We start from the raw sequence: 22,030 nt of genomic DNA, 5'->3' as shown, positions 1-22,030 counted from the left end.
AAGAGGGAGAGAGATTTTAATATTACCTTATTTAGATTAATACAAAAGGAGGGAAAGAAAAGAGAGAAATTTTAATGTTACTTTGCTTGGTTGAGGAAGAGAGGGGAGGCAAAATATTTTTTTATGGTCAACTTTGCTCTTATATTATTTAAGTTGATTTTTACAAACTTTAGAGTAATTAATAAAATATAATTATAAATAATATTTAATACTCCTCCGGTCCTTAATATAAGACCCATTTAACTAATTTGATTAGATTAAGGAAGTTAGGTAAGTTAGTTAATTATAAGAAAAGTGACACATTTTTCCTAAAATACCATAATCATCTTTTTTTAATACCTTCTCTCCCTCTTTTACTTGATTATGGTTGAGGGAGTATCCATAGGGGTAATTTAGAGAAAAATGATAAATATGAGAAATGGGTCTTATATTTAGGATCAAAACTAACTCAAGAATTGGGTCCTATATTAAGGACCGAAGGAGTATATAAGATCAACTTTTTATCATGAGCAAAATTAAATAAATATAATGATAATACATAATTAATAACTACTATATACCCAATAATTATAATTGTATTTATATCCAAAATCTAGTCTAATGAAGTAAATATGTTTAATTTGAGTATGTTTTTTCCAGTTTTCATTTTTTTCTGTGTTGTTGATACGAGTAGTCAAATAACTTTTTGAAAGACGATATAGATGATTTATTTGTATGTTTTTGTTTTGAATGCTTGATTTGCGTTTAGAAATTAAAATATATTTGATAGCAACTTTTTTTTTTTAAATATTTGATAGCATATAAATGAGAGAAGATAGATATGATTGAATCCATAAATATACTAAATCACATACAATTTGGCAATAAAGGATAACATGAGATTACTAGAAAATAATGTGAGCATATTAGTTAACATAAGCCAAAATATTATCCTTTCCCTCCAAATTCTCCCAATTTTGGTTTCCCTCCCCTTTTAGAATTTTTATCTTAGCAAACAAGAAAAAATAATTAAAATTCCTCCTCCAGTCCCCTTCCTCTCCTCCCCTCCAAATCCTTCATACCAAACGAAAGGGAACAAGGTCGCCAAAAATAAGCCTGCCGTCTTCTCGTCAGAATCTACGGGGAAGGAAACGCCGTCACCAGCAACAATGCCATTAAAAGCGGTAGGGGCTCGAATGAACCATCCCAAAGGACTTAAACCTCTGCTAAGCAAACTAATAACCAAGAGTAGCTGCTGAAACACCACGAGAGAGCTCATGGGAGGAGAAACACCTACAGATACCAGACAATCACAGGACAAAAAAGGAGGAGGAATAAGAGATCTCACCATCAGCCTCATGCCGAGCAACACCACTTGAGAATATATAGTCCCTTCGTTAATGCCTTGGATTCACCATAAATAAAGTGAACCACGATTGTCCTCCGAGAGATAGATCGAAAAGTGACGGGAGCAGTCATCAACGTAACCCTTCCCCCAAAAAAAGAACATGAAGGCATCAGGCCAGGATCTGGTTAATCTAAAGTCAAGCTACCAACAAAACAAAAGCTGTCATGAGTAAGTCCCCTAGATCTATTTTAAGTCCAAAAAAAAAAAAAACAAAGCACATCACGATCGCCCATTATCACTGGGAAAAAAATGAAAGGCGGTCGCCTCCTCCACCTGCGTAAACGCCAAGGAGGAGGAACCGCAACGGCCGCTCGCACTGAGGCAAGAAAGAGAAAGCTAGCCCATTGGCAAGAGAAGAGATTTTTTATTTTTAATCTACATGACCACTTATAGATAATTACTATTCTTTGGTAGTTATTATTTGCAATTACAATTCATTTTCAGTCATATATTAAGTGCCTGTTTAGATTAATATTGAACAATTGTAATTTTATATAATCATGATTTTTATAAGTGGCACGAGTTAGAAATGAGCTTGGTTAATTATAATTTCTATTAGGATACTTCTTTTATAAATGACATTGAGAATATGAATTATGTTTGGATTTGATTTATTAAAATCATTTATAAATATGTAATTACCAAAACATAATAAGGGTAGATATGAAAAATCCTAGTTGTTGAAACCTTTATTGTGGTTTTCCAATTGCAAAAGCTACTTTTGATAGCTTATGCTCAAATGTGCAACTGAGAGCAAAATCACGATTCCTCAGGATTTGAAAAAACTTAGCCAAATGGGATAAATATGCTTTATAATTATTTATTTGAGTTTAGATGCGTTTATTTGAACTCCCACCACTTAACCAATCAAGCACTAAGTAAGAAATATATTAAATTAATAATTTTTTTCAATTTCACCTGGATTAAAATTTTCCTTTTCTCTATATTTATAAATCATTTCCACCTCTCACTCTCTTTTTTTCTCTTTCAAATGGGAATTAAATAATGATAAAATTGAAAAACAATAATTAAATACCCTATAAATGACTTATATTTCAGATCAATTTTTTTTTCTACAAGTGACTTATAATAAAGATCAAAGTGGTATCTATGAACAAGTAAATCTAAAACACAATTAGATAATTTTTCAGGAATATATATAATTTTTCCATCAATTTTTTTAATGTACATTAAATAACGTTACTGGTAAAAAAAAAAAACAACAATACAAAAGTTACCCCTCTTGATTAAAATCCACCCCATGAATCATATGTGCAGATTATATTGATAAAAGATACAAAGATTCTCATCTAAGCCATGAGAAGCCTTCGCTAAATGGCATGCTAAAATAAGATTTTTCCTATTTCTATACCTAACTAGGATCTCCCAATTTACATTGGTGATAAATCTAGTATCCTGCACAATGTTTCTAAAAAGGTGGTCAACATCATAACCTCTAACGCACAAATTAATTGTCCCAGTAAAGTCAGAATGCACTACAATAGTCCTTAACCCTCTTTTCCAACACAATTACAATCCATTAATAATCCCAATGAGTTCTGCAATTGCCGGAGGATACAGAGGTTAGTTTACAATTAAAGTGAACAATCCATCTTCCTTCCTCATCCTTTAGAACCCCGCTGCAACCACTCTTACCGTTTGTAAGCACTGAACCATCCACTTCCAAGTTGATATGACCGCCTGGAATATGGTTTGTATCATGTCTTTGCATGATATGGCTGGAATAGAATTTACAGTTCTCAATAATATATTTATCCCAACAAACCCTTAAAGAGAATCGAGGGCATTTGTTGGGACATTTGTTACGCTTGTATCGACAATCTTATTACATCTTGAAACTCAAATAGCCCAGCAAAACCATACATGCACACATATATAAGTCTATAAGTTAGCATCATATAGATTTAATAATCAATACTCCCTCTGACAACACACATATAACATACAAATAATCAAATTAAATAGATCAAAAAGTTTGTTAAAATTGGTTAAAAATAATAAACATGTATAGAAAATATTTTTGATCTTTAAAAATACATTTATTTATAAAAATAGTGAATGATAGAAAATAAGTAAGAAAAAGATGTGTGCAGGAGATAATTAATGCAATAATACTATATATAATTAACAGGGACAAATATAAAAAATTATATCAAATTTCAGAGATTTTTTTAATGTGTTTCACAAATATGATTAGGCCTCTCGAAAAGTGAGGTAAAGGACATTTCTTTTTCTCCTTTAAGACACAATAACATGTTTAATTAAATTAACAAAACATGTTTATATTTTGTAAAAGCGCGTTTATATCATAATCCATCCCAGAATTGCAAGAGAAAAGACGGATTCTCAAATTTTTCTTATTCTTTTTGTTTGAAAAGTAAATGATGTGGGTTTATCTGTTTTGGTCAGATACAAGGGACGGGTCAACTACTTGAAATCAAAAACCTCAGAAAACTCAGTAACGACTTGTTCAACCTTCAAATCATGAGCCCCACTCTATATAAACACCTATGCCAGTCCACAAACTCATCAAAAACAAATCCCTTCATCAATCTGCAACACAAACACAAACTTCGATCTTCACTGTTTCATCTCAGAAAGCCATAGCCGTAGCATAAACCCTTTGAAGGATTGATCATTCATGGAAGTGCTTGTTCATCGTCATCATCAAGAGGAAGCTTCGACTTCTTCGTCTCACAATAAAGAGGGTTTCAGCGTTCCCTATTTCGCCAGAGAGATCAGGGACGAGGAGACGAACCAGATTCATGCGTTTACACAAGAAAAGAAGAGGGTTTTCAGATTCAAAAAGATTCATTCTATCAGCTATCGAGGTCGTTCCCGTCCCTTCACCTCCTTCGCGCGCAAGCTCGGTCGTTTCAAAGTTCGATCCGTCGTTCTTCAAGACCCTCCTCCCAGCGACAGCCATTAACCCTTTCGTTTGCTTCATCCGCATAATTGTATATATCACTTCTTCCATTCCAAAGATGAACAGAATTCTTCCCACACATTTTTCATAGGCAGAATTCGTTCTTGTATGTTTTTCATTAAGATAAATTGTATTATTGTAATATTACTCTCATATTCTTTTATTCATTGATATATAGTTAATAGAGGATGATTATTGTTTTTGACCTTTGATTCGTTCGTCCCCACAATTAAACAGTGTAATTTGCTAGTGTTTTACCTTCTGACTTATTTTAGAGCACTCCGAATGATGAAATGTCGGTGTCCTATAATTAATTTTGAACAATAAAATTATTTAAGGAATTAATGACACTTCAAAAATTGCAAGATAATTTAATTACTTTTGAAAAAATTTATAAGAGGATATAAACTAGTGCACGAGCCCACTACATATGTGTGGGTATTATCATTGTCAATTTTTCGACTAGATAACTAGCCGACTGATAAAATTTAATACCATTTCTCTTTTTATTACTATATCCAGTTCTTAATATAACAAGCACATGTTTATAAGCACATTTCATGTATATGCTTATTTAAGTGTTTGTAAGGGTATTTCATATAAGTTGAGACAAAACTCTCCTCACATATTTATATTATATTTTATAAATCATTTCAAATAAGCTCAAAATTAGTTTAGTTATTTATAATAAATCAATGTTGTCTTTCTTAAAATATCACAATCTATCAAGTGCATTAATGAAGCTATTCCTGATAAAAACTACTTAACATATGTAATTACTATAGGGATTACTTGGGGCTAAAATTGATAAATAATTGAGATAAAATAGATAGAAATCTTATATTTAACACCAAATTAAATTTTAACTACTTTTTATATTGAGAACAGAGAGTAATATCATATACATTCAAGCTTAAAGTTGTGTTTAATGAACTCTCGACATTGTCTTTAATTAATATACGTATGTAATTTTTTTCAACCAGCAATGTACGTATGTAATTCGATGGTGTAGTTTGACTTAATTTTTATTGCATAAAATTTATAAGTTGTTTTTAAAACCATTGGCACAAGACTATTAATGAAAAAGAAACATAGGTATAATTATCTGCCTATTGTCTAAATTCGAAAAGAAAAAGAATGCATCACATGAGTTTTAAGGATGCATGATACTACTTCCAGTTTTAAACTAAATCTTATATTTAAAATTGGAGGTAGCATAAGTATATAATTAAGAAGGTTCAACATAAACAAGGGGTGATTTGGTTCAAGTAGCTAGACATGCTTCTTAATTATATTAATAATTAGAATATGTATAACCTGTTGGAATAAGCGGCAACATTAAATTAGGATCACACTTGTAAATATTAAAAATGTGAGTGGCTATTAAATTTATAAGTTATTGCGACCTAAAATCTCAAACTCGTATTTAAGCATCATATTAATTAACATATCATCGCCGGAGAAAATATTTATAATACTATTGTTTAACTGTGCATCAAACATAATACCAATGATATATACATATAAATACAATTATATATATATGATATGCTATCTCTGGTCTTTAATATAAGAAATAGCTGGGGATTGAAATTAGTCATAAATATAAAACTTCAATTCATTTTATCTCTCATCTTTTTCTAAAATATTCCTGTTGATTGGAAGAAGTTCCCACTAAAAGATAATTTTAATCATCCAAGAGGAGAGTTTAGGGAGACTAACACACATTTGTGACAAATAATTAATTTTCTTAGTATCTCTAAATTAGTTATAGCTCTTGTATTAAGAACCGGAGATAGCAGCATATATATAAGTAATCTATAACTAAGGAGGTTAAAGAAATACAAGGGTTACTTAATTCAAGTGAGCGTATACATCGTTGGCCAAAAAAAAAAATTGAGCGTGTGTGTGTGTGTGTGTGTAACTTGCTTCTTTTGTTTTTTTTTTAACCACTCTATGTATAAGTGTATAACTTGTTGGAACAATACAAAACTGAACATCTAGGACCAAATGTATTAATGTGTATGTAGAGATAAATTGTCATCATGAAATTAATGTGTAGAGATCAAAATGATATTTTTAATTTGTTAAGGGATTGATTATAAATATTACTCTTCCAGTCCTAAATATATGACCCTTATACTAGTATGTATAAGGGTTTTACATTTAAAACTAGAGGAGGACAAGCTTATAATAGGCAGGGTCGATTGGACAAACAAGATGTAAAACCTTACGAAACACTTGCACTTCTAGTAATTTACAATTCATATCCATCTCTCTAGGAGGACAAGCACTAATAGTTTGAGATAGTTTGAAAAGTCTCACATGAGATTCAATTCATGACCTCCCATTTACATGAAAATATAGGAGCTTTCGTGTCACGAACATCATTTAATTAATTTCAAATTCTCAAGTGGGCGTGTGCGTGTGTATTTTAACTTAAAATAACCATTATTTTAAGTTAAATCCCTCTTGATAAGCTCAAATAATTAAAAAGCTTTTGGTCTTAATTAGGGCTTTCCTAATTTTTTCTGTCCTAAAATAAAATTAGTTTTGCCGTTTGGTCCACAAAGTACTACTCCCTTTTGCCCATCTTGTTGGAGGTATGAGTTGGTCGCGTCCAAACCCTTGAATTCAACCACTCGTAACGAAAGTGACGACTTGTTCAACCTTCCGAAAAGCATAAATATATATATATATATATATATATATCAGCAAATCGCCCCCCCTCTATATTTATATATACACCCGCTCATCATCCTCTACAGTATTCCATTCACCTGGTCATCAACAAGTTCTTTAGTTTTCCCAACACAACACCAACTTGGATTTCGTCTGCTTCATCTCAGAAACCCACACACACACACACACATATAGCCTAAACCCTGAAGGATTATTATTCATTATTATTGTTCTTGTTTACTGAATCAATCATTCATGGAAGTGTTTCGTCGTCGTCGTCCTCACCATGAAGAAGAAGAAGAAGCTGCTTCGACTTGTGCTTACAGCAAAGAGGGTTTCAGCATACCCTACTTTGCCAGAGAGAAGATTCATGAAGGCACACAGAAGAAGAGGGTCGTCTTTAGATTCAAGAAGATTCATTCAATCAGGGATCGAGGTCATCGTTCTGGTCCCTTTAGCTCCATGGCACGAAAGCTTGGCCGTTTCAAGGTGCGATTGGTCGTTGTTCATCACGACCCTCCAAACGACAACGGTTAACCCTGCGTTGCACTTGTTCCACGTACTAAACCCTAGCTAGCCACCCTGGAATTGTATATAACCATGACTTCTTAATTAGTTCCAAACATGAAAATGATTCTTTCTATTTTTTTCATAACATTTTTTATATTCTTGTAATATCGCTCCATCAATAATATTTTTTCATTACTTGAAAGTGAGAGATGATTTTCTATGTTTTACCTTTGAAGTTTTTAATCAATCAGTATGCAAACGGTCTGAGTGGCTTGTCTGGATGTTAAATAATACTACCTTCAGTCTTTAATATAGGACCTCGTTTGACTTTTATTTTCGCCCTAATTATAAGGCTCCAATCTACTCTGTCTTTTATATTTATGTATTTTTTCTAAGATAGTTCCTCTAATAATGATAGTTCTAGCTAATAAACTTGATTAGTAAGGATATTTTAGGAAAAACAATACCTATTTATTACAAATAATTAACTTAATTTATTTCATTAATCTCTTTAAATTAGTCAACTAGCTCTTATAATTAGGACCGGAGGTAGTAATATTTAAAAGCACTTAACTATAAATAATTCTAGAGACTTGGGTAATTTAAAATTATAATTTCATGGTTTACTTAATTGGTAGGCTTTCATAGGAATAAATTCAACACTAATTAAAAGGGAATAATAATTTAGGAGAATATGAGAACATCTTAAGAATATTTGTTATTATACTTGATTAAATATCAACTCAAATTCTACTAATTATCATAGGGTAAATATTGAACTTCAACACTTCCTGTAATGGTATTCTTCTCATAATCAACTCTCTCACTTTTATATTTATAATTTTCTACATATTCTCATTAAATGATTTATCTTAATTTATTTTCTTAAATTATTATTAACTATTACGTGGAAAACTTCCATGTGGTGGGTACTTCCTCATAATATTAGGGGATTTATTGACTACACCAATCCTGTACGTAAACTCGTGAGAGTGATCAATTCTAAGATACATTAGAAATGGTCAGCTGTAGTTGTCCATTATGACTCTTAATTATGATTAATTCAAAAAAAAAAATAGACTTATTCTTTCATTTAAGGTATCTTTCAGGTTGGTCCGAGGATTTGTGGAAGATTTTCATTATTACAAAACATCAAATTTTAAACTAACACCGGAAGAAGTTATTTTAAGGGGAAACTGAATTGTTTAGGTTGGCATTTTATAGGCAAACAAAAATAAATTGACAAATTTTCAAAGCAAATGTGCATAAATAGTTCTCATTATCTCTATATATTGAATTAAATCTGAATTATATTTTTTCACGAAACGTGCTGAAAGAAGAAAATGGATGCTTATAATTGAATATCAAACTTTGAAAGTAATCTCCTCACTTTTGAGTTTTGAGATAATGCGAATGGCTTGTCGTGAAACTTGGCAAATGATGAATTGGTCGTTCCAGTCCCTTCACTTGCTTCGCACTCAAGCTCGGTCGTTTCAAAGTTCGATCCTTCGTTGTTCAAGACCCTCCAAACGACAACCATTAACCATGTCGTTTGCTTCCTCCACATACTAACCCCTCCCCCTCTCTAATTGTATATAACATGTATCACTTCTTCAATTCCAAAGATTAAGTATATAGTAGTTTATTCTTGTAATACTATTCAATAATACATTTTCTGATTCTTCGAATGTGAGAGTATGATGATGATTATGATTATATATTTGCTACCTGTTTTTTTTTTCTTCTTAATGTCCTTTTTTACATTTCGTAGCTTTTTTTTTTTGGTCCTGAATTTACATATCGTAGATTAGTATACAAACAGTTTAATCCATAAGAGTTTTACGTTTGTTTTTTTTGGGGGGTGTTTTGGAAATCCTATAGAAACACTTTAAAAAAATATTTATATAAATCGAGACAAAATTCTTTTTATATATTTATCTCAAATTTCAAAAAATCACTTGTAAAAAGCTAAGCATAAGAGGGAAAATCGGAGTTAAAAAAACTAATCATTTGATGTGAGTTAGAAGCACTTTTCACAGTTCAAACGAATGATCATCAGTTTTGAATAATTACACTACCTCCGGTCCTAATTAGGTCTTATAATTAGGATCAGAGATAGTGTGTATATATATACATATATGAATGGACAATTAAATGACATTCAACCTTCACCCAAAAAAAAAAGACGTTGAACTTCAGTAACAGAAAATTTGAATATCAACAGCTTAGGAACGGTCAACTGTACTCATCCCATATGATTAATTCAAATCAAAAGATTATTCCTTCATCTTACACACAGGAGATCACCATATTGGAAAGGACATTTGGCCCGCGGTTTTATGGAAGACTTTGATGGTTAGAAAATATTAAGCTCCAAATAAAATTGCAGGAAATTATCACCAAATTGGAAAAGACACGTTAGTATAATCTGTGAGTTTTTAAATGGGCATTTTTCTTTGACTATGCGTGGCTGAAGCAGAAAGTGAGATAATACATGTCAAATTATATTTTTTTTTAAGAGAAAAGAACGTGTCAGATGCTTATAATTGAACGAGACTTTTTAAAGTAATTTTCTCACCCCTGATGTGATTGAACCATTCATATACATTATACATAATAAAAGTCATGGATGAAGAAATCTGTAATCATATAAAATGCTACTGTACAATAACTAAAATACCGACATTTAACTCCTCATTTAAGAGAAAGAAAGAGAGAAATAAAATTGATATATGTTTAAAAAAAATAGATGATAGGTGAAAGAAATGGTGTTAAAATATAGATATAATTATTAATTGTTAAATCAGCAGAGTATAGCTAGGGGGCAAAACAAACTCTGGATTTTCAAATAAGAATACCACGTCAACAATGAAAAGTACAAGATGCGTCTAATTTGCTGCTCATCCTCCAAATTTTTAGGTTCAATTATTTAGGGGGAAAACTTGAAAAGACTCAGCAACTGGAAGCCAAGGAATCAAACTTAAAAGTCTCCGTAAAGACGCATACTAAAAATTCAAAACAACCAGTCAACCTAGGTTGAGCCATTTTCACCTAACTATTCTTCGAGACGTGTTCTGTGTTTAAGAAGATGGGAAAATCACTAGATGATCCCAATGAATGAATGTTGATACTAAAGAGTCTCATAATAAGAAAATGACTAGTTTTAGTATGAAAAATAACAACAAGGTTCATAATGTTCACTTGTAATTGGAATTTTTTTGGTGATCATATTCTTGGGGTCTCATGGTGATTTTGCCTAAAAAATTCTACCATGTCATGACAGAGCAACAACAGATTTTTTCCCCCCATTTACCACTATTGATTTAAGATCAGGAGCGCAATAGATGCGACAACTGAAATATGCTTAATCTCACTGTTCACCTCAGATAACCTAATGATTAAATGAGTGTATTCAACACCACAAAATACATTCAGTTCCAGAGAGTACTATATATACTTTTGAAAATAGAAGGAAGCTAACTAATTCCAGTTTGAACTTTCCATCACACTTTTTATATTCAAATCAAGCAAGCTATCTGACACTGAGGAAGAGACTGAGTATAATATTTAAACCAAGTATGAATAGTTTATTTGCTATGCTAAAAGAAAATACAAAAATTAGAACCTCCAAAAGTTTAGAAGTTAGTAAATAGTCGATTGGCTGGTCAAAATAAAAGTAAATAGTTCATTGCATATTTCTGGATCTTTACCATTTCAATAAGCCACTCGATTTTTACCTTTTAAATAATCTACTCAATTTTTTCCTATCTCATTTATCAGAATAAGGACAAAAGGAATCCAATTTCAAACCTTGACTAGTGGTCATAACACCGCAGGAAGTCCAACCGCCTACCACCATCAACTCTCTCCACAGTCATAAAGATATGAATTATAATATGATAATGTTAAGTGCCATAGAACAGCTAGCAGACAAAGCAAGACAAATATTCAGGAGGGTCACCAAGGAAAGCTACACCACAGAATTAAATCGGCTAGGTATAGAGGGAAAATTTGCCAGTCTGAAACACGATCACTATCGTTAAAAAATATTTTGTCTACACCAAAATTATCAGTACCACTTCTAGAAGTGACAATTCTAGACAAATTAATACTCTCAGTATAGCCAATACCTATTTAAGCAAAGCATGTAAATTCATTTAAGTTATAAACCAGCTTCCCAAGTCGATCACAACAACACAATCAATATCACTTAAGGAGAAAACTGTACTTAGATACTATGGGATGAACGTCCCAGCATCAGAGATATCAGATAAATCACGTCTATCATACTTGAAAGTTAGACATAAATTGACTGATTTGGGTCTTAATGAAAGTATAGAACGGATGTTCATCGTGTTCTTAAGATAAAAGATTGGTACATGACATTACAGTGTGGACAATAAAGATGAAAGCAACAGAGAAGCAGCAGAGGTGCTATGCATAATACAGAGGACGCCTATATTCGTCAAAGTACTGCTCCCGATCGACAAAAACAATTGCATAGAGGGCATAAATTATTCCTGGAATATAGCCTAGCAGGGTCAGGATCAAGCAGATGAGGAATTCAACCTGCAACAACGTAATTGTAGTATCCGATTCGTCACAATCAAATTGCCAGGCATTTCAATCAAGACAAGGAACGGTACAACTTCAATTGTGCAATCTTATTATCCATATAATCCCATGACTCAATTCCGCGTAATAAACACAAATAACCAGTCGCATAATACACAAATTGAGCATATATGCTGAGACAAGAAAAAGGGGCACTCTCAATTTGAGACCAAAAAGTGAAAGAACATTCGTACGAAAAGACGATAACTAAACAAAAGTGGCGAATCTCTGCGAACAAAAACCAAGAAACGAAAGCCTTAGAAAAGGGGGGGAGAGAGAGAGAAGGAGAAAGAGACGTACGCTGCAGCAGCCATGCCGGAGGCAAACCCCAAGAGGAGGGAGCAAGACGGCGATGAGTATTTCGCAGACGATTTCACAACGAGTCGGCATATTCAAAAGTCAGAGGCAGGACTGGCTGAACTCAATTTCCATTTATGAGGAAGGAAACAAGATTCGATCTGCTTCGCCCTTCCGCCTTCGCCAATTGATCTTCGCCATTTCAGCTTTCGCGGATTGGACCCCACCCTTTTGGACTCGACGAAATTTCTTACCGCTATATTATTATTATTATTATTATTATAAAATATAATTTTTATTCTCTAAATTTTTCTTCCATTATTAATTTAGTTTTTCAAGTTTTAAAAACTAAATATTATGATATTGATTTTTTTTTTGTGGCAAGTTCGGAATTTGATTTTGCATGCATCACTGAGATATTGTTGACCTCAAAGTTTTAAGAATTGAATCTATAATTAAGAAAATGTTCAGAGCTAAAAGTTATATTTTTTTTCACATTATTATTTGTTTCAGTTCTTAAAATATTTCTATCATAATGTAAGTTATAACTATTTTTTATGAAAACTCTTTATTATATATAAAAAAATTACAAATTTAGGTGACAAAACGAAGCGAGATATTATATTTAGGTTCAAGATAAAACCTTTGTCTTTTTTTTGGTACCAGCCCTTTGTTTAATTTTATATTTAGGACTTGCTGTGATATTATTTTAAAATTAGCATCAGCGAGGATTGCGTGGGTTGAATAGTATTGGTAAGAGTAGTATCGAACTAATGGCAGCCTAGCATAGGTTGTGGGCTCATTTGTTTTGGGCCTACTTGGACTTTAGGAGGGTCCCAACAACACCTGTCTCCAAGAACATGAGGCAAGGGATAAACTCCAAGTACCCAAAAAAAGAAAAAGGGATAAAGTCCCCAGCTATTTTTGTTTTTAAATATTAATTAATGCAGAATTAAAAATATTATTTTATTAAATAGTTCTAATTTAAGTACTTTTCAACTAATTTATATAATTTAAATGTGTCCTTATGTAACGGTTACAATGCGGAGAATCATACAGTGCTATTGCTTTAATAATTTAGTTTAATTCCGGTCAAAAAAAAAATTTAGTTTAATTCTTTAGTTAATTATGTGGGGTAATGATTTGAACAAACCATTGATATGACGAGTCAAATAACAACAAAAGTATGCTTTTTTTCTTTACAAGCCACAATCATGGAATGTGTAATGTTATAGTCATCCCAACTTCATGCATACGGTATCCTAAGCCTGGAGGCAATACTATTTGAAGGAATACTGAAAACTTTGGTTCTGCTTTTTTTGTTTTCTTGTTCCCAAAATAATTTTATGAAATAATTTTTTTAAAATAATTTTTGAGAATAAAAAAATATATGTTTAGATAATTATTTTAAAAAATCATACTTCAAACAAAAAAATATAAACAATTACATTTGGTAAGCGATGACCATTGCTGGAGGTGACACGTGGGAGACGTAGGTAAGAAAAGAAAAAGGTTTTCTAAATTTTCAAAACAAAAAAAATACAAAAACAAGAAAACATTGAAAAATTATTTTGATTTTTTAGTTTTTAAAAATATGTTCTGTTTTTTTTTTTTAAACAACCAACTGAAAACAAACTTCCAAACAAGTTTTTGTTTTTCAAAACTAAAAATTGATTTGAAAATAAGAAACCAAATAAACCTTAAATGTTGACACATTTTTCAATAAGAATTCAAATTTTGGTTTATCCCTGTTTAGAACAGCGTTCAAAAGCACTCATAAACACATTTCACATAAATCAAGATAAAATTCTTCTTATATAATTATCTCGTATTCTGAAAATTACGATGGAAAAGAATTTACAAGTTTTTGGTGGTCTCTATTGCACTGTTTTTTGTTGTGTTTCCGTTTTTGAAGTATGGGCTGTGTGTTTTTTATGGTTGTGGTGTTTCTCTCTTTTTGGAGCAAGGCTACCGTTGGGCCTATCTATTTCTTGTTTCTGGGGTTCACATGTTAGGCTCTCATATATGTTTCGCTCTCTAATCCTGCGCAAGAGATTTCAGTCTGTTACGTATCTTTTTACCTTTCCTTTAGTAAAAATAGCCTTGTAGTATTAAAAACACAACAAAAGCAATTTTTGTATATTCACACTACATCAAGTGCTGATAAATACAGTTCACGTAACTACTTATGTTAAGAGTTTAATTTATAAATACGTTCATGTCATTACGATTAGAAACCTGCTTTTAAAGGTTTTTATCATCATTCCAAAAAACCCAGCTGGTGACCCAAATTTGAGTGGTTTAAGTTTAACATTTTACAAAACAATTTTTTTTTTAATGTGTAAACTTCGATCGTTTTGATCTTTGTTTTGTTCTGATTGATTTTGGTTAGTCCAAACTAAGGGAAGATTAATTATTTGGTTATCATAGCTTTGCCTAAATTATAATTTAGTCACTTAAATTTAATTCATTACAACTCAATTGCTATAATTTTAACCATTAGAAATATTATTTCCTGAGTTTTGGGGAAAAAAACTTTGATTCTTACAATTTTTTTAATGTGGGAACCAACATTTTAAATAATTAAAATTATAAGGATTGAGTTTTAGTCTAGTACAAATCGTGGGAATTGAGTTGCATCAAGTTAAATTTTAAAGATTGGGTTGCAACCAAATAAAAACTATATAAACCAAATGATTAATTTTTCAATTAACAATACAAATTTACTTTCTCAATAATTTAGTATTTTAATAATATTTTTATACAATATTAAATAAATAAAAACTACATAAATTGATCTTAACTCCTGAATCTTGATGAAAAGAATAAAAAGGAAAACAAAGTGAAAATTGTTTTTGCCATCAGAAGTAAAACTGTTGGTATACTTTTTGGCTCTTTTGTTCTCCGAACCAAAAAGATGAGGGTCTTTTTGAAATGATTTTAAAATATTTTTTTAATTATAGTTTATGAAATAGAAAATAAATATATAAAAAGAATTTTATTTTGATTTATACAAAACGTGTTTCAGAACTTCACTCTAAGCACGGCCTAACATGGCGCTGGCTTTTCAAAATTCAATTTTTAGAGCAGCAAATACTGAATCTGATTAAATTATTGATTTTTTTATAGAAATTAATTATTGAATTGATATTGACATCTATAGAAAGTCAACCTTTTCTTCTCCTCCTTTTTTTTCCTGTGTTTTTTCAGCATTATAAAAAGAACGACAGAACCCCACTTTTTGATCTGATTGACGGGAAAGTTCTAACGCAAATATTTTATAATAACTTTTAAAAAAATATTTTAAAGTGCTGCGAATATATTATAAAATATTTTGAAGTTACTACCCGAAAATGCTAACCCAGCAGTCCCCGCTTTCTCTACTTCTGAAACTGCGTTACGCGAAAACTGGCCTCTCACAGCGAATCTCTCTTCTTCTCTCTAAAATTGAAAGCTTTCCAGCTGGAGTTGCAACCCGCCGTAGAGCCGCGTCTTGTTAGAGCACGGCCTTGCAGAACCAACGCGCATTTTATATTTTCTGCCACCATACCGAAGTTTTGAGCCTTTGATCAGACAGACTGAGTTTTCGTCGGAACTCATCTTTTTTATTGGTTAATACTCGTAAATTAAGACTCTACTAGGGATCCCAATTCCTTCAAGGTCCTCTTCCAGGATACTCTTCACTGGACTCATCGGAACTTGTCTTCGAGAAAGTCCATGGAGTTTAACTTTCGTGCGGGGGATCTGAGGACACCGTCTTTTCAACTCCCTTCTCTGGTACAAAGCCATTTCTCCGACCCCTCCTTGTTGCGAGGTTTGTATTGTATGTTCGGGACCCTCGATTATTGGGTTTTCGCTTGAGGGTTATAACGCTTGACGTATGTTTGATGTCTGGAATTTCTTTGTGCATATCAGGTGGTTTTCCGGTGCCGAACACTGAGCAAATACGGAATCCGAACGCCCACGGCGATGATATACTAAGGAAGCTGGAGAAAGAGCGAATCAGGCAAGAGATAATCTCCGGCGAGATAGCGAGGAGGCGAATGCTGGAGGAGGAAGTAAGAAGAGAGCTGATGCTGGAGAGAGAACTGGCTTTCCGAAGGAGTTTGGGAGAAAAGTTCTTGCTTGATGAGCAGATGGCAATAGGCTTGAATCCCAGACTCAACGTAATTCCTGCTTATGATACCCGCCCACTTGGGGAACGAATCTCATTTCCGCAAACTGTGCCCCAACTTGCTCAATCTGTGAAACCTGCTGATCCTAAGATTAACATGGAAAAATTGATCATGCTGGTTAGTCTGTTAAGTCAATCTTTTCTTCTTGTTCAATTTAGTTTTCGTCTGCTTCTTTGTGTCTGTGCGATGGAGGATTAACTGCTGACTGAAATTGAAAATGATTTTGTCTTCAATTAACCAACTTCATGTATTCTTAACTTCTGAATTGAATTAGAGCAGTTATAAATGAAGGACAAACACTGCCAGTGACATTCGTCTGTGTGTTTGATTTTCATGACTGCGTTTGGTATAACACTGAAGAGAATCCATATTGTTTAAACCTTTTTCCTTCGCTGCAATTATATGGGCTTAATATGGGTGTAGAGTTTCTATATAGCACTTGGATAATTATAGCTTCCAGGAGAAATTAAACATTGTGTGATCATGTTTGGTCTTGCTAAAATATTTTTAAAGGTCTTGTCGTAGTTCAACTTTTCTAAGCATATACATTTTCATCCTTGCCATGAGTTGTAAAATTGAGAATTTCAGAAAGAAGGGATATTACATCTTCTAAAACTTAAGAGAATTATATGCTGCTAAGCGGAATAAATATCTTGTGGTTTCTCTGTTTCGCAACTTCATTCCATAGTTGCTTGGCTGAATTTCTTTGGTAATACCGTTTTTTTCATCGCTGAATTTGGATGGTGATGGCTTAGCTTCCAAGGGAATCATGGCTAATCAGTGTGTTCATGTCCTACTTTTATTCACTGAAGAACATATAGATCATTTAGTGGTGAATGTTGAAGCACTTACCGATCGGTGGACTGTTAGTTACAACACACGAGTTGCTTGCATGTTATGTCTGGATATCTTATTGCAGGCTCAGCCAAGCCCAGAAATGTATAGACAAAAGCGGAAAGCTGTGAAACAAGATGCTGATGATGATGCAGAGCATTGTCCAGTTGTGAACAAAAAACCGAAGGATGACTGGAGCTGTGAACTATGTAGTGTGCGTGTCACAAGTGAGAAAGCTTTCAACGAACACCTTCAAGGTAAAAAGCACAAGGCTAGGGAATCTGCAAAAAAGAGAATGCAGAAGACCGATACGAATGCTGGCTCATCATCAACATCAAAGAACGTCGAACACTCTCCGAAACCTATTGAAACTACTGTGACCGCTACAACTTCAGATTTGGAAGCCGATGTTCAAGCTCAACCTGAAGTGACAAGGGTAGGCAAAGATGTTGTGGAAGTCAAAACCAAAGATGAGGAGGTTGTGGTGAAGATCCAAAGTACACAAGATGCAGAAAAGCAAAAGGGGACTGAGGCAGAGCAGGCAAGGATACCAGACGCAGTGAACAAGAGATACAAGTTTTGGTGTGACCTCTGCCATGTTGGATCTTTCTCTCCTGTGGTGATGGAGAACCACAGGTTGGGAAGAAAGCACACCAACCGATTAAAGAGATTGCAGCGAAACGCTGACAGTGCTCCTTCCACATCTGCAGTTCCAAAAGCTACTCCGTCATTGACAAAAGATGCAGATGGTCGTCCGCATGATGATTGTGTGGTGGTGGAAGGTTTCCTAAACGGTAAATCCTGTCTGGCAGCATAATTTAGAGATTGTAAAGTTGTGGGAGAACTAGGATTGCACAAAAATGTTACAAATCCTGTAACTGCTAGCATATCATGTATACTTAGTGTTAGTTGACTTAATCAGACATTTTATATTTCTTAGGCTCTACTCCAAGTGAGATATGTAACCTGTTATCATCTAATAGATAGCGGCTGGATTAATTAAAAAGCCTATTAACTGCAATTCTGGGCTTCACTTTGATTTCTCTTGCATGATTTCCGCAGAAAACAAAAATCCATGTGATCACAAGGAGTTAGCACCCTTGGCTTAAGAATTGACGACATGGAATTTTGTATGAATAAATGAATTATGATATTCACATGTGTAGGCATGGATTGCCCATGAGTTTAGCCGAAAATTGTTTTATATCCTTAGGAACCTTGATCCGATCTCAAGGCGACTTTATCATGCAAACAACACGAAATCAAATTCTGTAGTTTGCACGCAACACAATACTTCGGTCAATTTTGCTGACGCGAGAGACCCTGCCGACCATTTCATGATTACGACACAACCAGATTGGAGAATCTTGCGTCTCATAATTACACAGAAACTAAAGAGATGATGCCAATGCTGAGTTTCCAAGAAAACTCGTTGGAAAATAATATAGGCAACGAACCGTCCCCAACCTCAAACTTCTGGCCTAGAAAATTAGTAGTAAGACGCAAGAAAGTATACATAAAACGGCAAATCAGAGAGTGAAGGCGTGATTCCCAAGCAGAAATTTCCCATTTCACCTTATATATGTATTGAACATTGAACATGTGATACTATATATTTATCTTTACAGGAGACATAAAAACTAGAATGATTAGTAAAATGTAAAAAAAAAAAAAAAAAAAAAAAGGAGGAAAAAGCCCGCTGCTACATCAAAGGCTCCCTACAAATTCCAAAAGGGCAGGAATTTTTGCCTAATGCCCTGGATCAAATTAAACCCTCAGAGCCACCTGATCTTGCCATGTTATCTTCCTCTTCCCGGCCCTGTTTGATCCATCCCCGACATTTCTGCAGATCGATAACTTGATGTCGTCATCGCTTAACATTCTCAATGTGCTTTTCCTTGGTTCATCAATCTTCATTGGCTCAACACTACCCTGCATTTCCTCCTCTTCTCTCTGCAAAACAGATAGAATCTATAAGCCTCACTAAAATGAAACACAGACACCACATGATATCAAAACCAGCATGTACAATTAATTACCGAAATCTGGTTCAAGTCAAAAAATGGAGTAATACTCTTCTTTGTAGCTTCCTTCCCACTGTGAATCCTATCCATCTGATTCAAGTCAAGCATTGGAGCAGAGCCGTGAAGAGAGGCATCCTTTCCACTAGAAGTCCTAGCATTCTGGTTTAAATCAAACGTAGGAGCAGGTTTCTGCAGTGTGACCTCAATCCCATTTGGAATCCTTTCTTTCAGGTTCGAATAAGGAGGAATAGGAGGGCGTAATGCGAGGTCCTTCTTACTGTAATTCCTTCCCTTCGAGGTAGTCGGGCCACGGGTTTTAACCTTTTGTAACTGTGCATGGGTCTTGACCCTTTGTAACTCTGGAGCATCTTGCTTTGGTTGAGGCTTTGACACAGGGTTTTGCTTCAAGTATTGGTATCGTCGCCTCAAGAACCTGCAATTTCAAGAGAATTAACATAAGGTAAGCACACAAACTCTACATAGATAACAAACCTGCAATCCCACATTAAAAAAGACATAAATAGCAGCTAATCTCATGAGAACATACCCGACTTCAGCTGACAATATCAACTTTTTTTGCTTCATAATCTCCAATTTCCTTCTTGTGTCATGTGTCTCCTGCATATATTTAATAGTAATACCATTAGTTCAATAGTTCAATTCAATTTCCTTCCAAGTCGCTATCATGAAGCCCGATTCTTAACAGAGTTAACCGATAAAACAAAAATATTTTACAATACTAGAAGGAAAAACACTTGACAGCTAAACACAGTAACTATTCTTTTGACAAAGCTTGTTTGCAGTGTGAGTCCAAATAAATTAGGAGACTAGCAATAGAAATAGTATGGCAGCTGATCACTATCTATCCTAGAACCAAAACTTTTAAGGCCTGAATTTAAGTTCAACAGTCTCAAGTAAAGTTTAGACAAAACTACATAACAGATCCAATTAACTTGGAAATTCTGAAATTTCATACTTCAACAGGGAAATTTCTTTAAAAAACCAATCTCAGATTAGAAAAATTGATCTAACTGACTGTCTCATGATCAAAAACCATTCTAGCTCCAACAGCACAGGGATTTCAGAGAGAAACTCTTCTTTTATTTGGTGGTACAGAAACTAGAAAATCTTAAAACGAAAGCATAGAAATATAATAGGCAGAGGAATTTTTTCCAGCTTTTTCCCACCAGATCGAAACATAATTCGTTGTTTCAAGATTATAGGTAAGTAATTTCTCCGAAGGAGAAAAAAACGATCAAGTAAATTAGAACAATAGATCCATACATCGTTATCTCTAACAAATCCTCAATTTTCCGGACGACAAACAACATAGCGCCAGAGTCATCAAAATCCACAAAAATTTGAAACAAACCATCAGATCTAACGAAAACCTAAAGAAATTCTTGAATCTTCAAAAACCGGACGAAATATTTACCATCAGCAACTCTTCATAGTCCTGCAAGAGGCTCTGATGCCTAAGCCTTGCCCTTTGATCTTCGTACGAAGCGTATGGAGACTCCATGGGAACAACCCCTTTCATCTTCTTCATCGTCAGATCAGCAAGGTATCACCGCAACACACGAAGAATAAAAGGGAAGGGGATAAACGAGGGAGAACACAAGAGGGGAAGAAGGCGAGAGATAACAAGAAAGAAAAGAGACCAAAGAAAGAAGCAATGAATAAGAGAGAGAGAAAGAGAGAGACAAGGAAGGGGGTAGGAAGAAGGTTCTCGCTTTCCCTGTTTTCTCTGTGAAAACTCTGACCAAGACAAAGGAACCCAAAAAGCCCACATAACTCGGTGAAAAAAAATTGTTCTTTAGAGAGACAGTGATGAAGATGGGATTTTTTGGGGGCTTGCAGAAGGGTATTTCGGGGAAACATGGCTTGTGAAGAGAGAGAGAGAAAGAGAAAGATTGGTCTTGGTTGGAGTAGTAGTAAGGTGGGTTTGGTTGGAGGACATTCGAAGACATCTATATCTATCCATCTAACCTCCCCTTTTCTTCCTTTCCCATTCTTTCTTTTTTGTTTTTCCTTCTACATAAATTTTGGTCCAGCTGGGCCATTGATGAGAGAGAGAGAGAGTTACATATAGAAAGTTGGACTCTTTGGCCTTTGATGTGGGGAGATGCGTGGAGTTTCCAAGTTTCTTCTTTCATTCTATTTGTTGTTGGTATCTTCTGCATAGAGAGAGAAAGCAGTAAGAAAGGGTCAGACAGGGGGAAGAGAGAGAAAGAGGGGCATTGAAGGTAATGGAATTATGGGATGATGCTGTTCCTCTGGGAGATGCTGTGCCCTGTTTGCAGCAGTTGATGTTGTTGCTGGTGGGTAGCCCCTTGTTTTTAGGCTTTGGCTCAGGGATTTCAGTTTTTTTTTTTTGGGAAGACAAAAAGAACAGTCTTTTTTTTTTTTTATATTTAATTTAGGGTTTCTGCGATGGTGGCGTTTATGAACTCCACAGAGACAGAAGCACCAGACAGACATGGCCTTTTCTTTTTTCGGTTTTCCCTTCTAGTTATCAGCACAGAGTCAAATGCTTGATGTGATGCGTTTCCCCTCTTGC

The 22,030-nt window shown here is 33.9% G+C and overlaps 3 protein-coding genes across 5 annotated transcripts; 1 reads left to right on the top strand and 2 right to left on the bottom strand.

The window, feature by feature from the left end:
• Positions 1 to 11,659: 11,659 nt before the first annotated feature.
• Positions 11,660 to 12,596, bottom strand: LOC114719535 (UPF0057 membrane protein At4g30660-like). The gene is made up of 2 exons (XM_028905049.1): positions 12,441 to 12,596; positions 11,660 to 12,095 (listed from the first exon to the last, which is right to left on the bottom strand). The coding sequence occupies exons 1-2, from the start codon at positions 12,528 to 12,530 to the stop codon at positions 11,961 to 11,963; spliced, it is 225 nt and encodes a 74-aa protein (XP_028760882.1). The 5' UTR covers positions 12,531 to 12,596; the 3' UTR covers positions 11,660 to 11,960.
• A 3,248-nt stretch (positions 12,597 to 15,844) lies between these two features.
• Positions 15,845 to 18,467, top strand: LOC114719523 (UBP1-associated proteins 1C). Of its 3 annotated transcripts, none has more exons than XM_028905035.1 (3): positions 15,845 to 16,251; positions 16,353 to 16,729; positions 17,532 to 18,467. In XM_028905035.1, the coding sequence occupies exons 1-3, from the start codon at positions 16,155 to 16,157 to the stop codon at positions 18,261 to 18,263; spliced, it is 1,206 nt and encodes a 401-aa protein (XP_028760868.1). In that variant the 5' UTR covers positions 15,845 to 16,154; the 3' UTR covers positions 18,264 to 18,467. The 3 variants fall into 3 exon arrangements, with proteins under 3 accessions (XP_028760868.1, XP_028760867.1, XP_028760869.1); XM_028905034.1 differs by having other exon boundaries at positions 15,845 to 16,260; XM_028905036.1 differs by having other exon boundaries at positions 16,156 to 16,214.
• Positions 18,468 to 18,983: 516 nt separating this feature from the next.
• LOC114719541 (uncharacterized) lies at positions 18,984 to 21,771 on the bottom strand. Its single transcript, XM_028905054.1, has 4 exons — positions 20,906 to 21,771; positions 20,018 to 20,088; positions 19,486 to 19,903; positions 18,984 to 19,399 (listed from the first exon to the last, which is right to left on the bottom strand). The coding sequence occupies exons 1-4, from the start codon at positions 21,017 to 21,019 to the stop codon at positions 19,214 to 19,216; spliced, it is 789 nt and encodes a 262-aa protein (XP_028760887.1). The 5' UTR covers positions 21,020 to 21,771; the 3' UTR covers positions 18,984 to 19,213.
• Positions 21,772 to 22,030: the final 259 nt, after the last annotated feature.

The sequence above is a fragment of the Neltuma alba genome, unplaced genomic scaffold (assembly GCF_004799145.2).
Source record: "Neltuma alba isolate B1F8T4 unplaced genomic scaffold, ASM479914v2 tig00011920_pilon, whole genome shotgun sequence".
NCBI lineage: Eukaryota > Viridiplantae > Streptophyta > Magnoliopsida > Fabales > Fabaceae > Neltuma > Neltuma alba.
Note: the sequence above shows the minus strand (reverse complement) of the source record. Positions and strands in the feature narration are given on the sequence as shown.

What these genes read in the sequence shown, in the direction of transcription:
- LOC114719535 (XM_028905049.1), bottom strand. Translation starts at nt 12,530, where the DNA reads ATGCCGACTCGTTGTGAAATCGTCTGCGAAATACTCATCGCCGTCTTG. An exon ending in TCCGGCATGGCTGCTGCAGC is followed by an intron (nt 12,096 to 12,440) that starts GTACGTCTCTTT and finishes ACGTTGTTGCAG; the next exon opens with GTTGAATTCCTCATCTGCTT.
- LOC114719523 (XM_028905034.1), top strand. Translation starts at nt 16,155, where the DNA reads ATGGAGTTTAACTTTCGTGCGGGGGATCTGAGGACACCGTCTTTTCAA. An exon ending in CTTGTTGCGAGGTTTGTATT is followed by an intron (nt 16,261 to 16,352) that starts GTATGTTCGGGA and finishes TGTGCATATCAG; the next exon opens with GTGGTTTTCCGGTGCCGAAC. An exon ending in TGGAAAAATTGATCATGCTG is followed by an intron (nt 16,730 to 17,531) that starts GTTAGTCTGTTA and finishes ATCTTATTGCAG; the next exon opens with GCTCAGCCAAGCCCAGAAAT.
- LOC114719541 (XM_028905054.1), bottom strand. Translation starts at nt 21,019, where the DNA reads ATGAAGAAGATGAAAGGGGTTGTTCCCATGGAGTCTCCATACGCTTCG. An exon ending in ATATTGTCAGCTGAAGTCGG is followed by an intron (nt 19,904 to 20,017) that starts GTATGTTCTCAT and finishes TTGAAATTGCAG; the next exon opens with GTTCTTGAGGCGACGATACC. An exon ending in TTGACTTGAACCAGATTTCG is followed by an intron (nt 19,400 to 19,485) that starts GTAATTAATTGT and finishes TCTGTTTTGCAG; the next exon opens with AGAGAAGAGGAGGAAATGCA.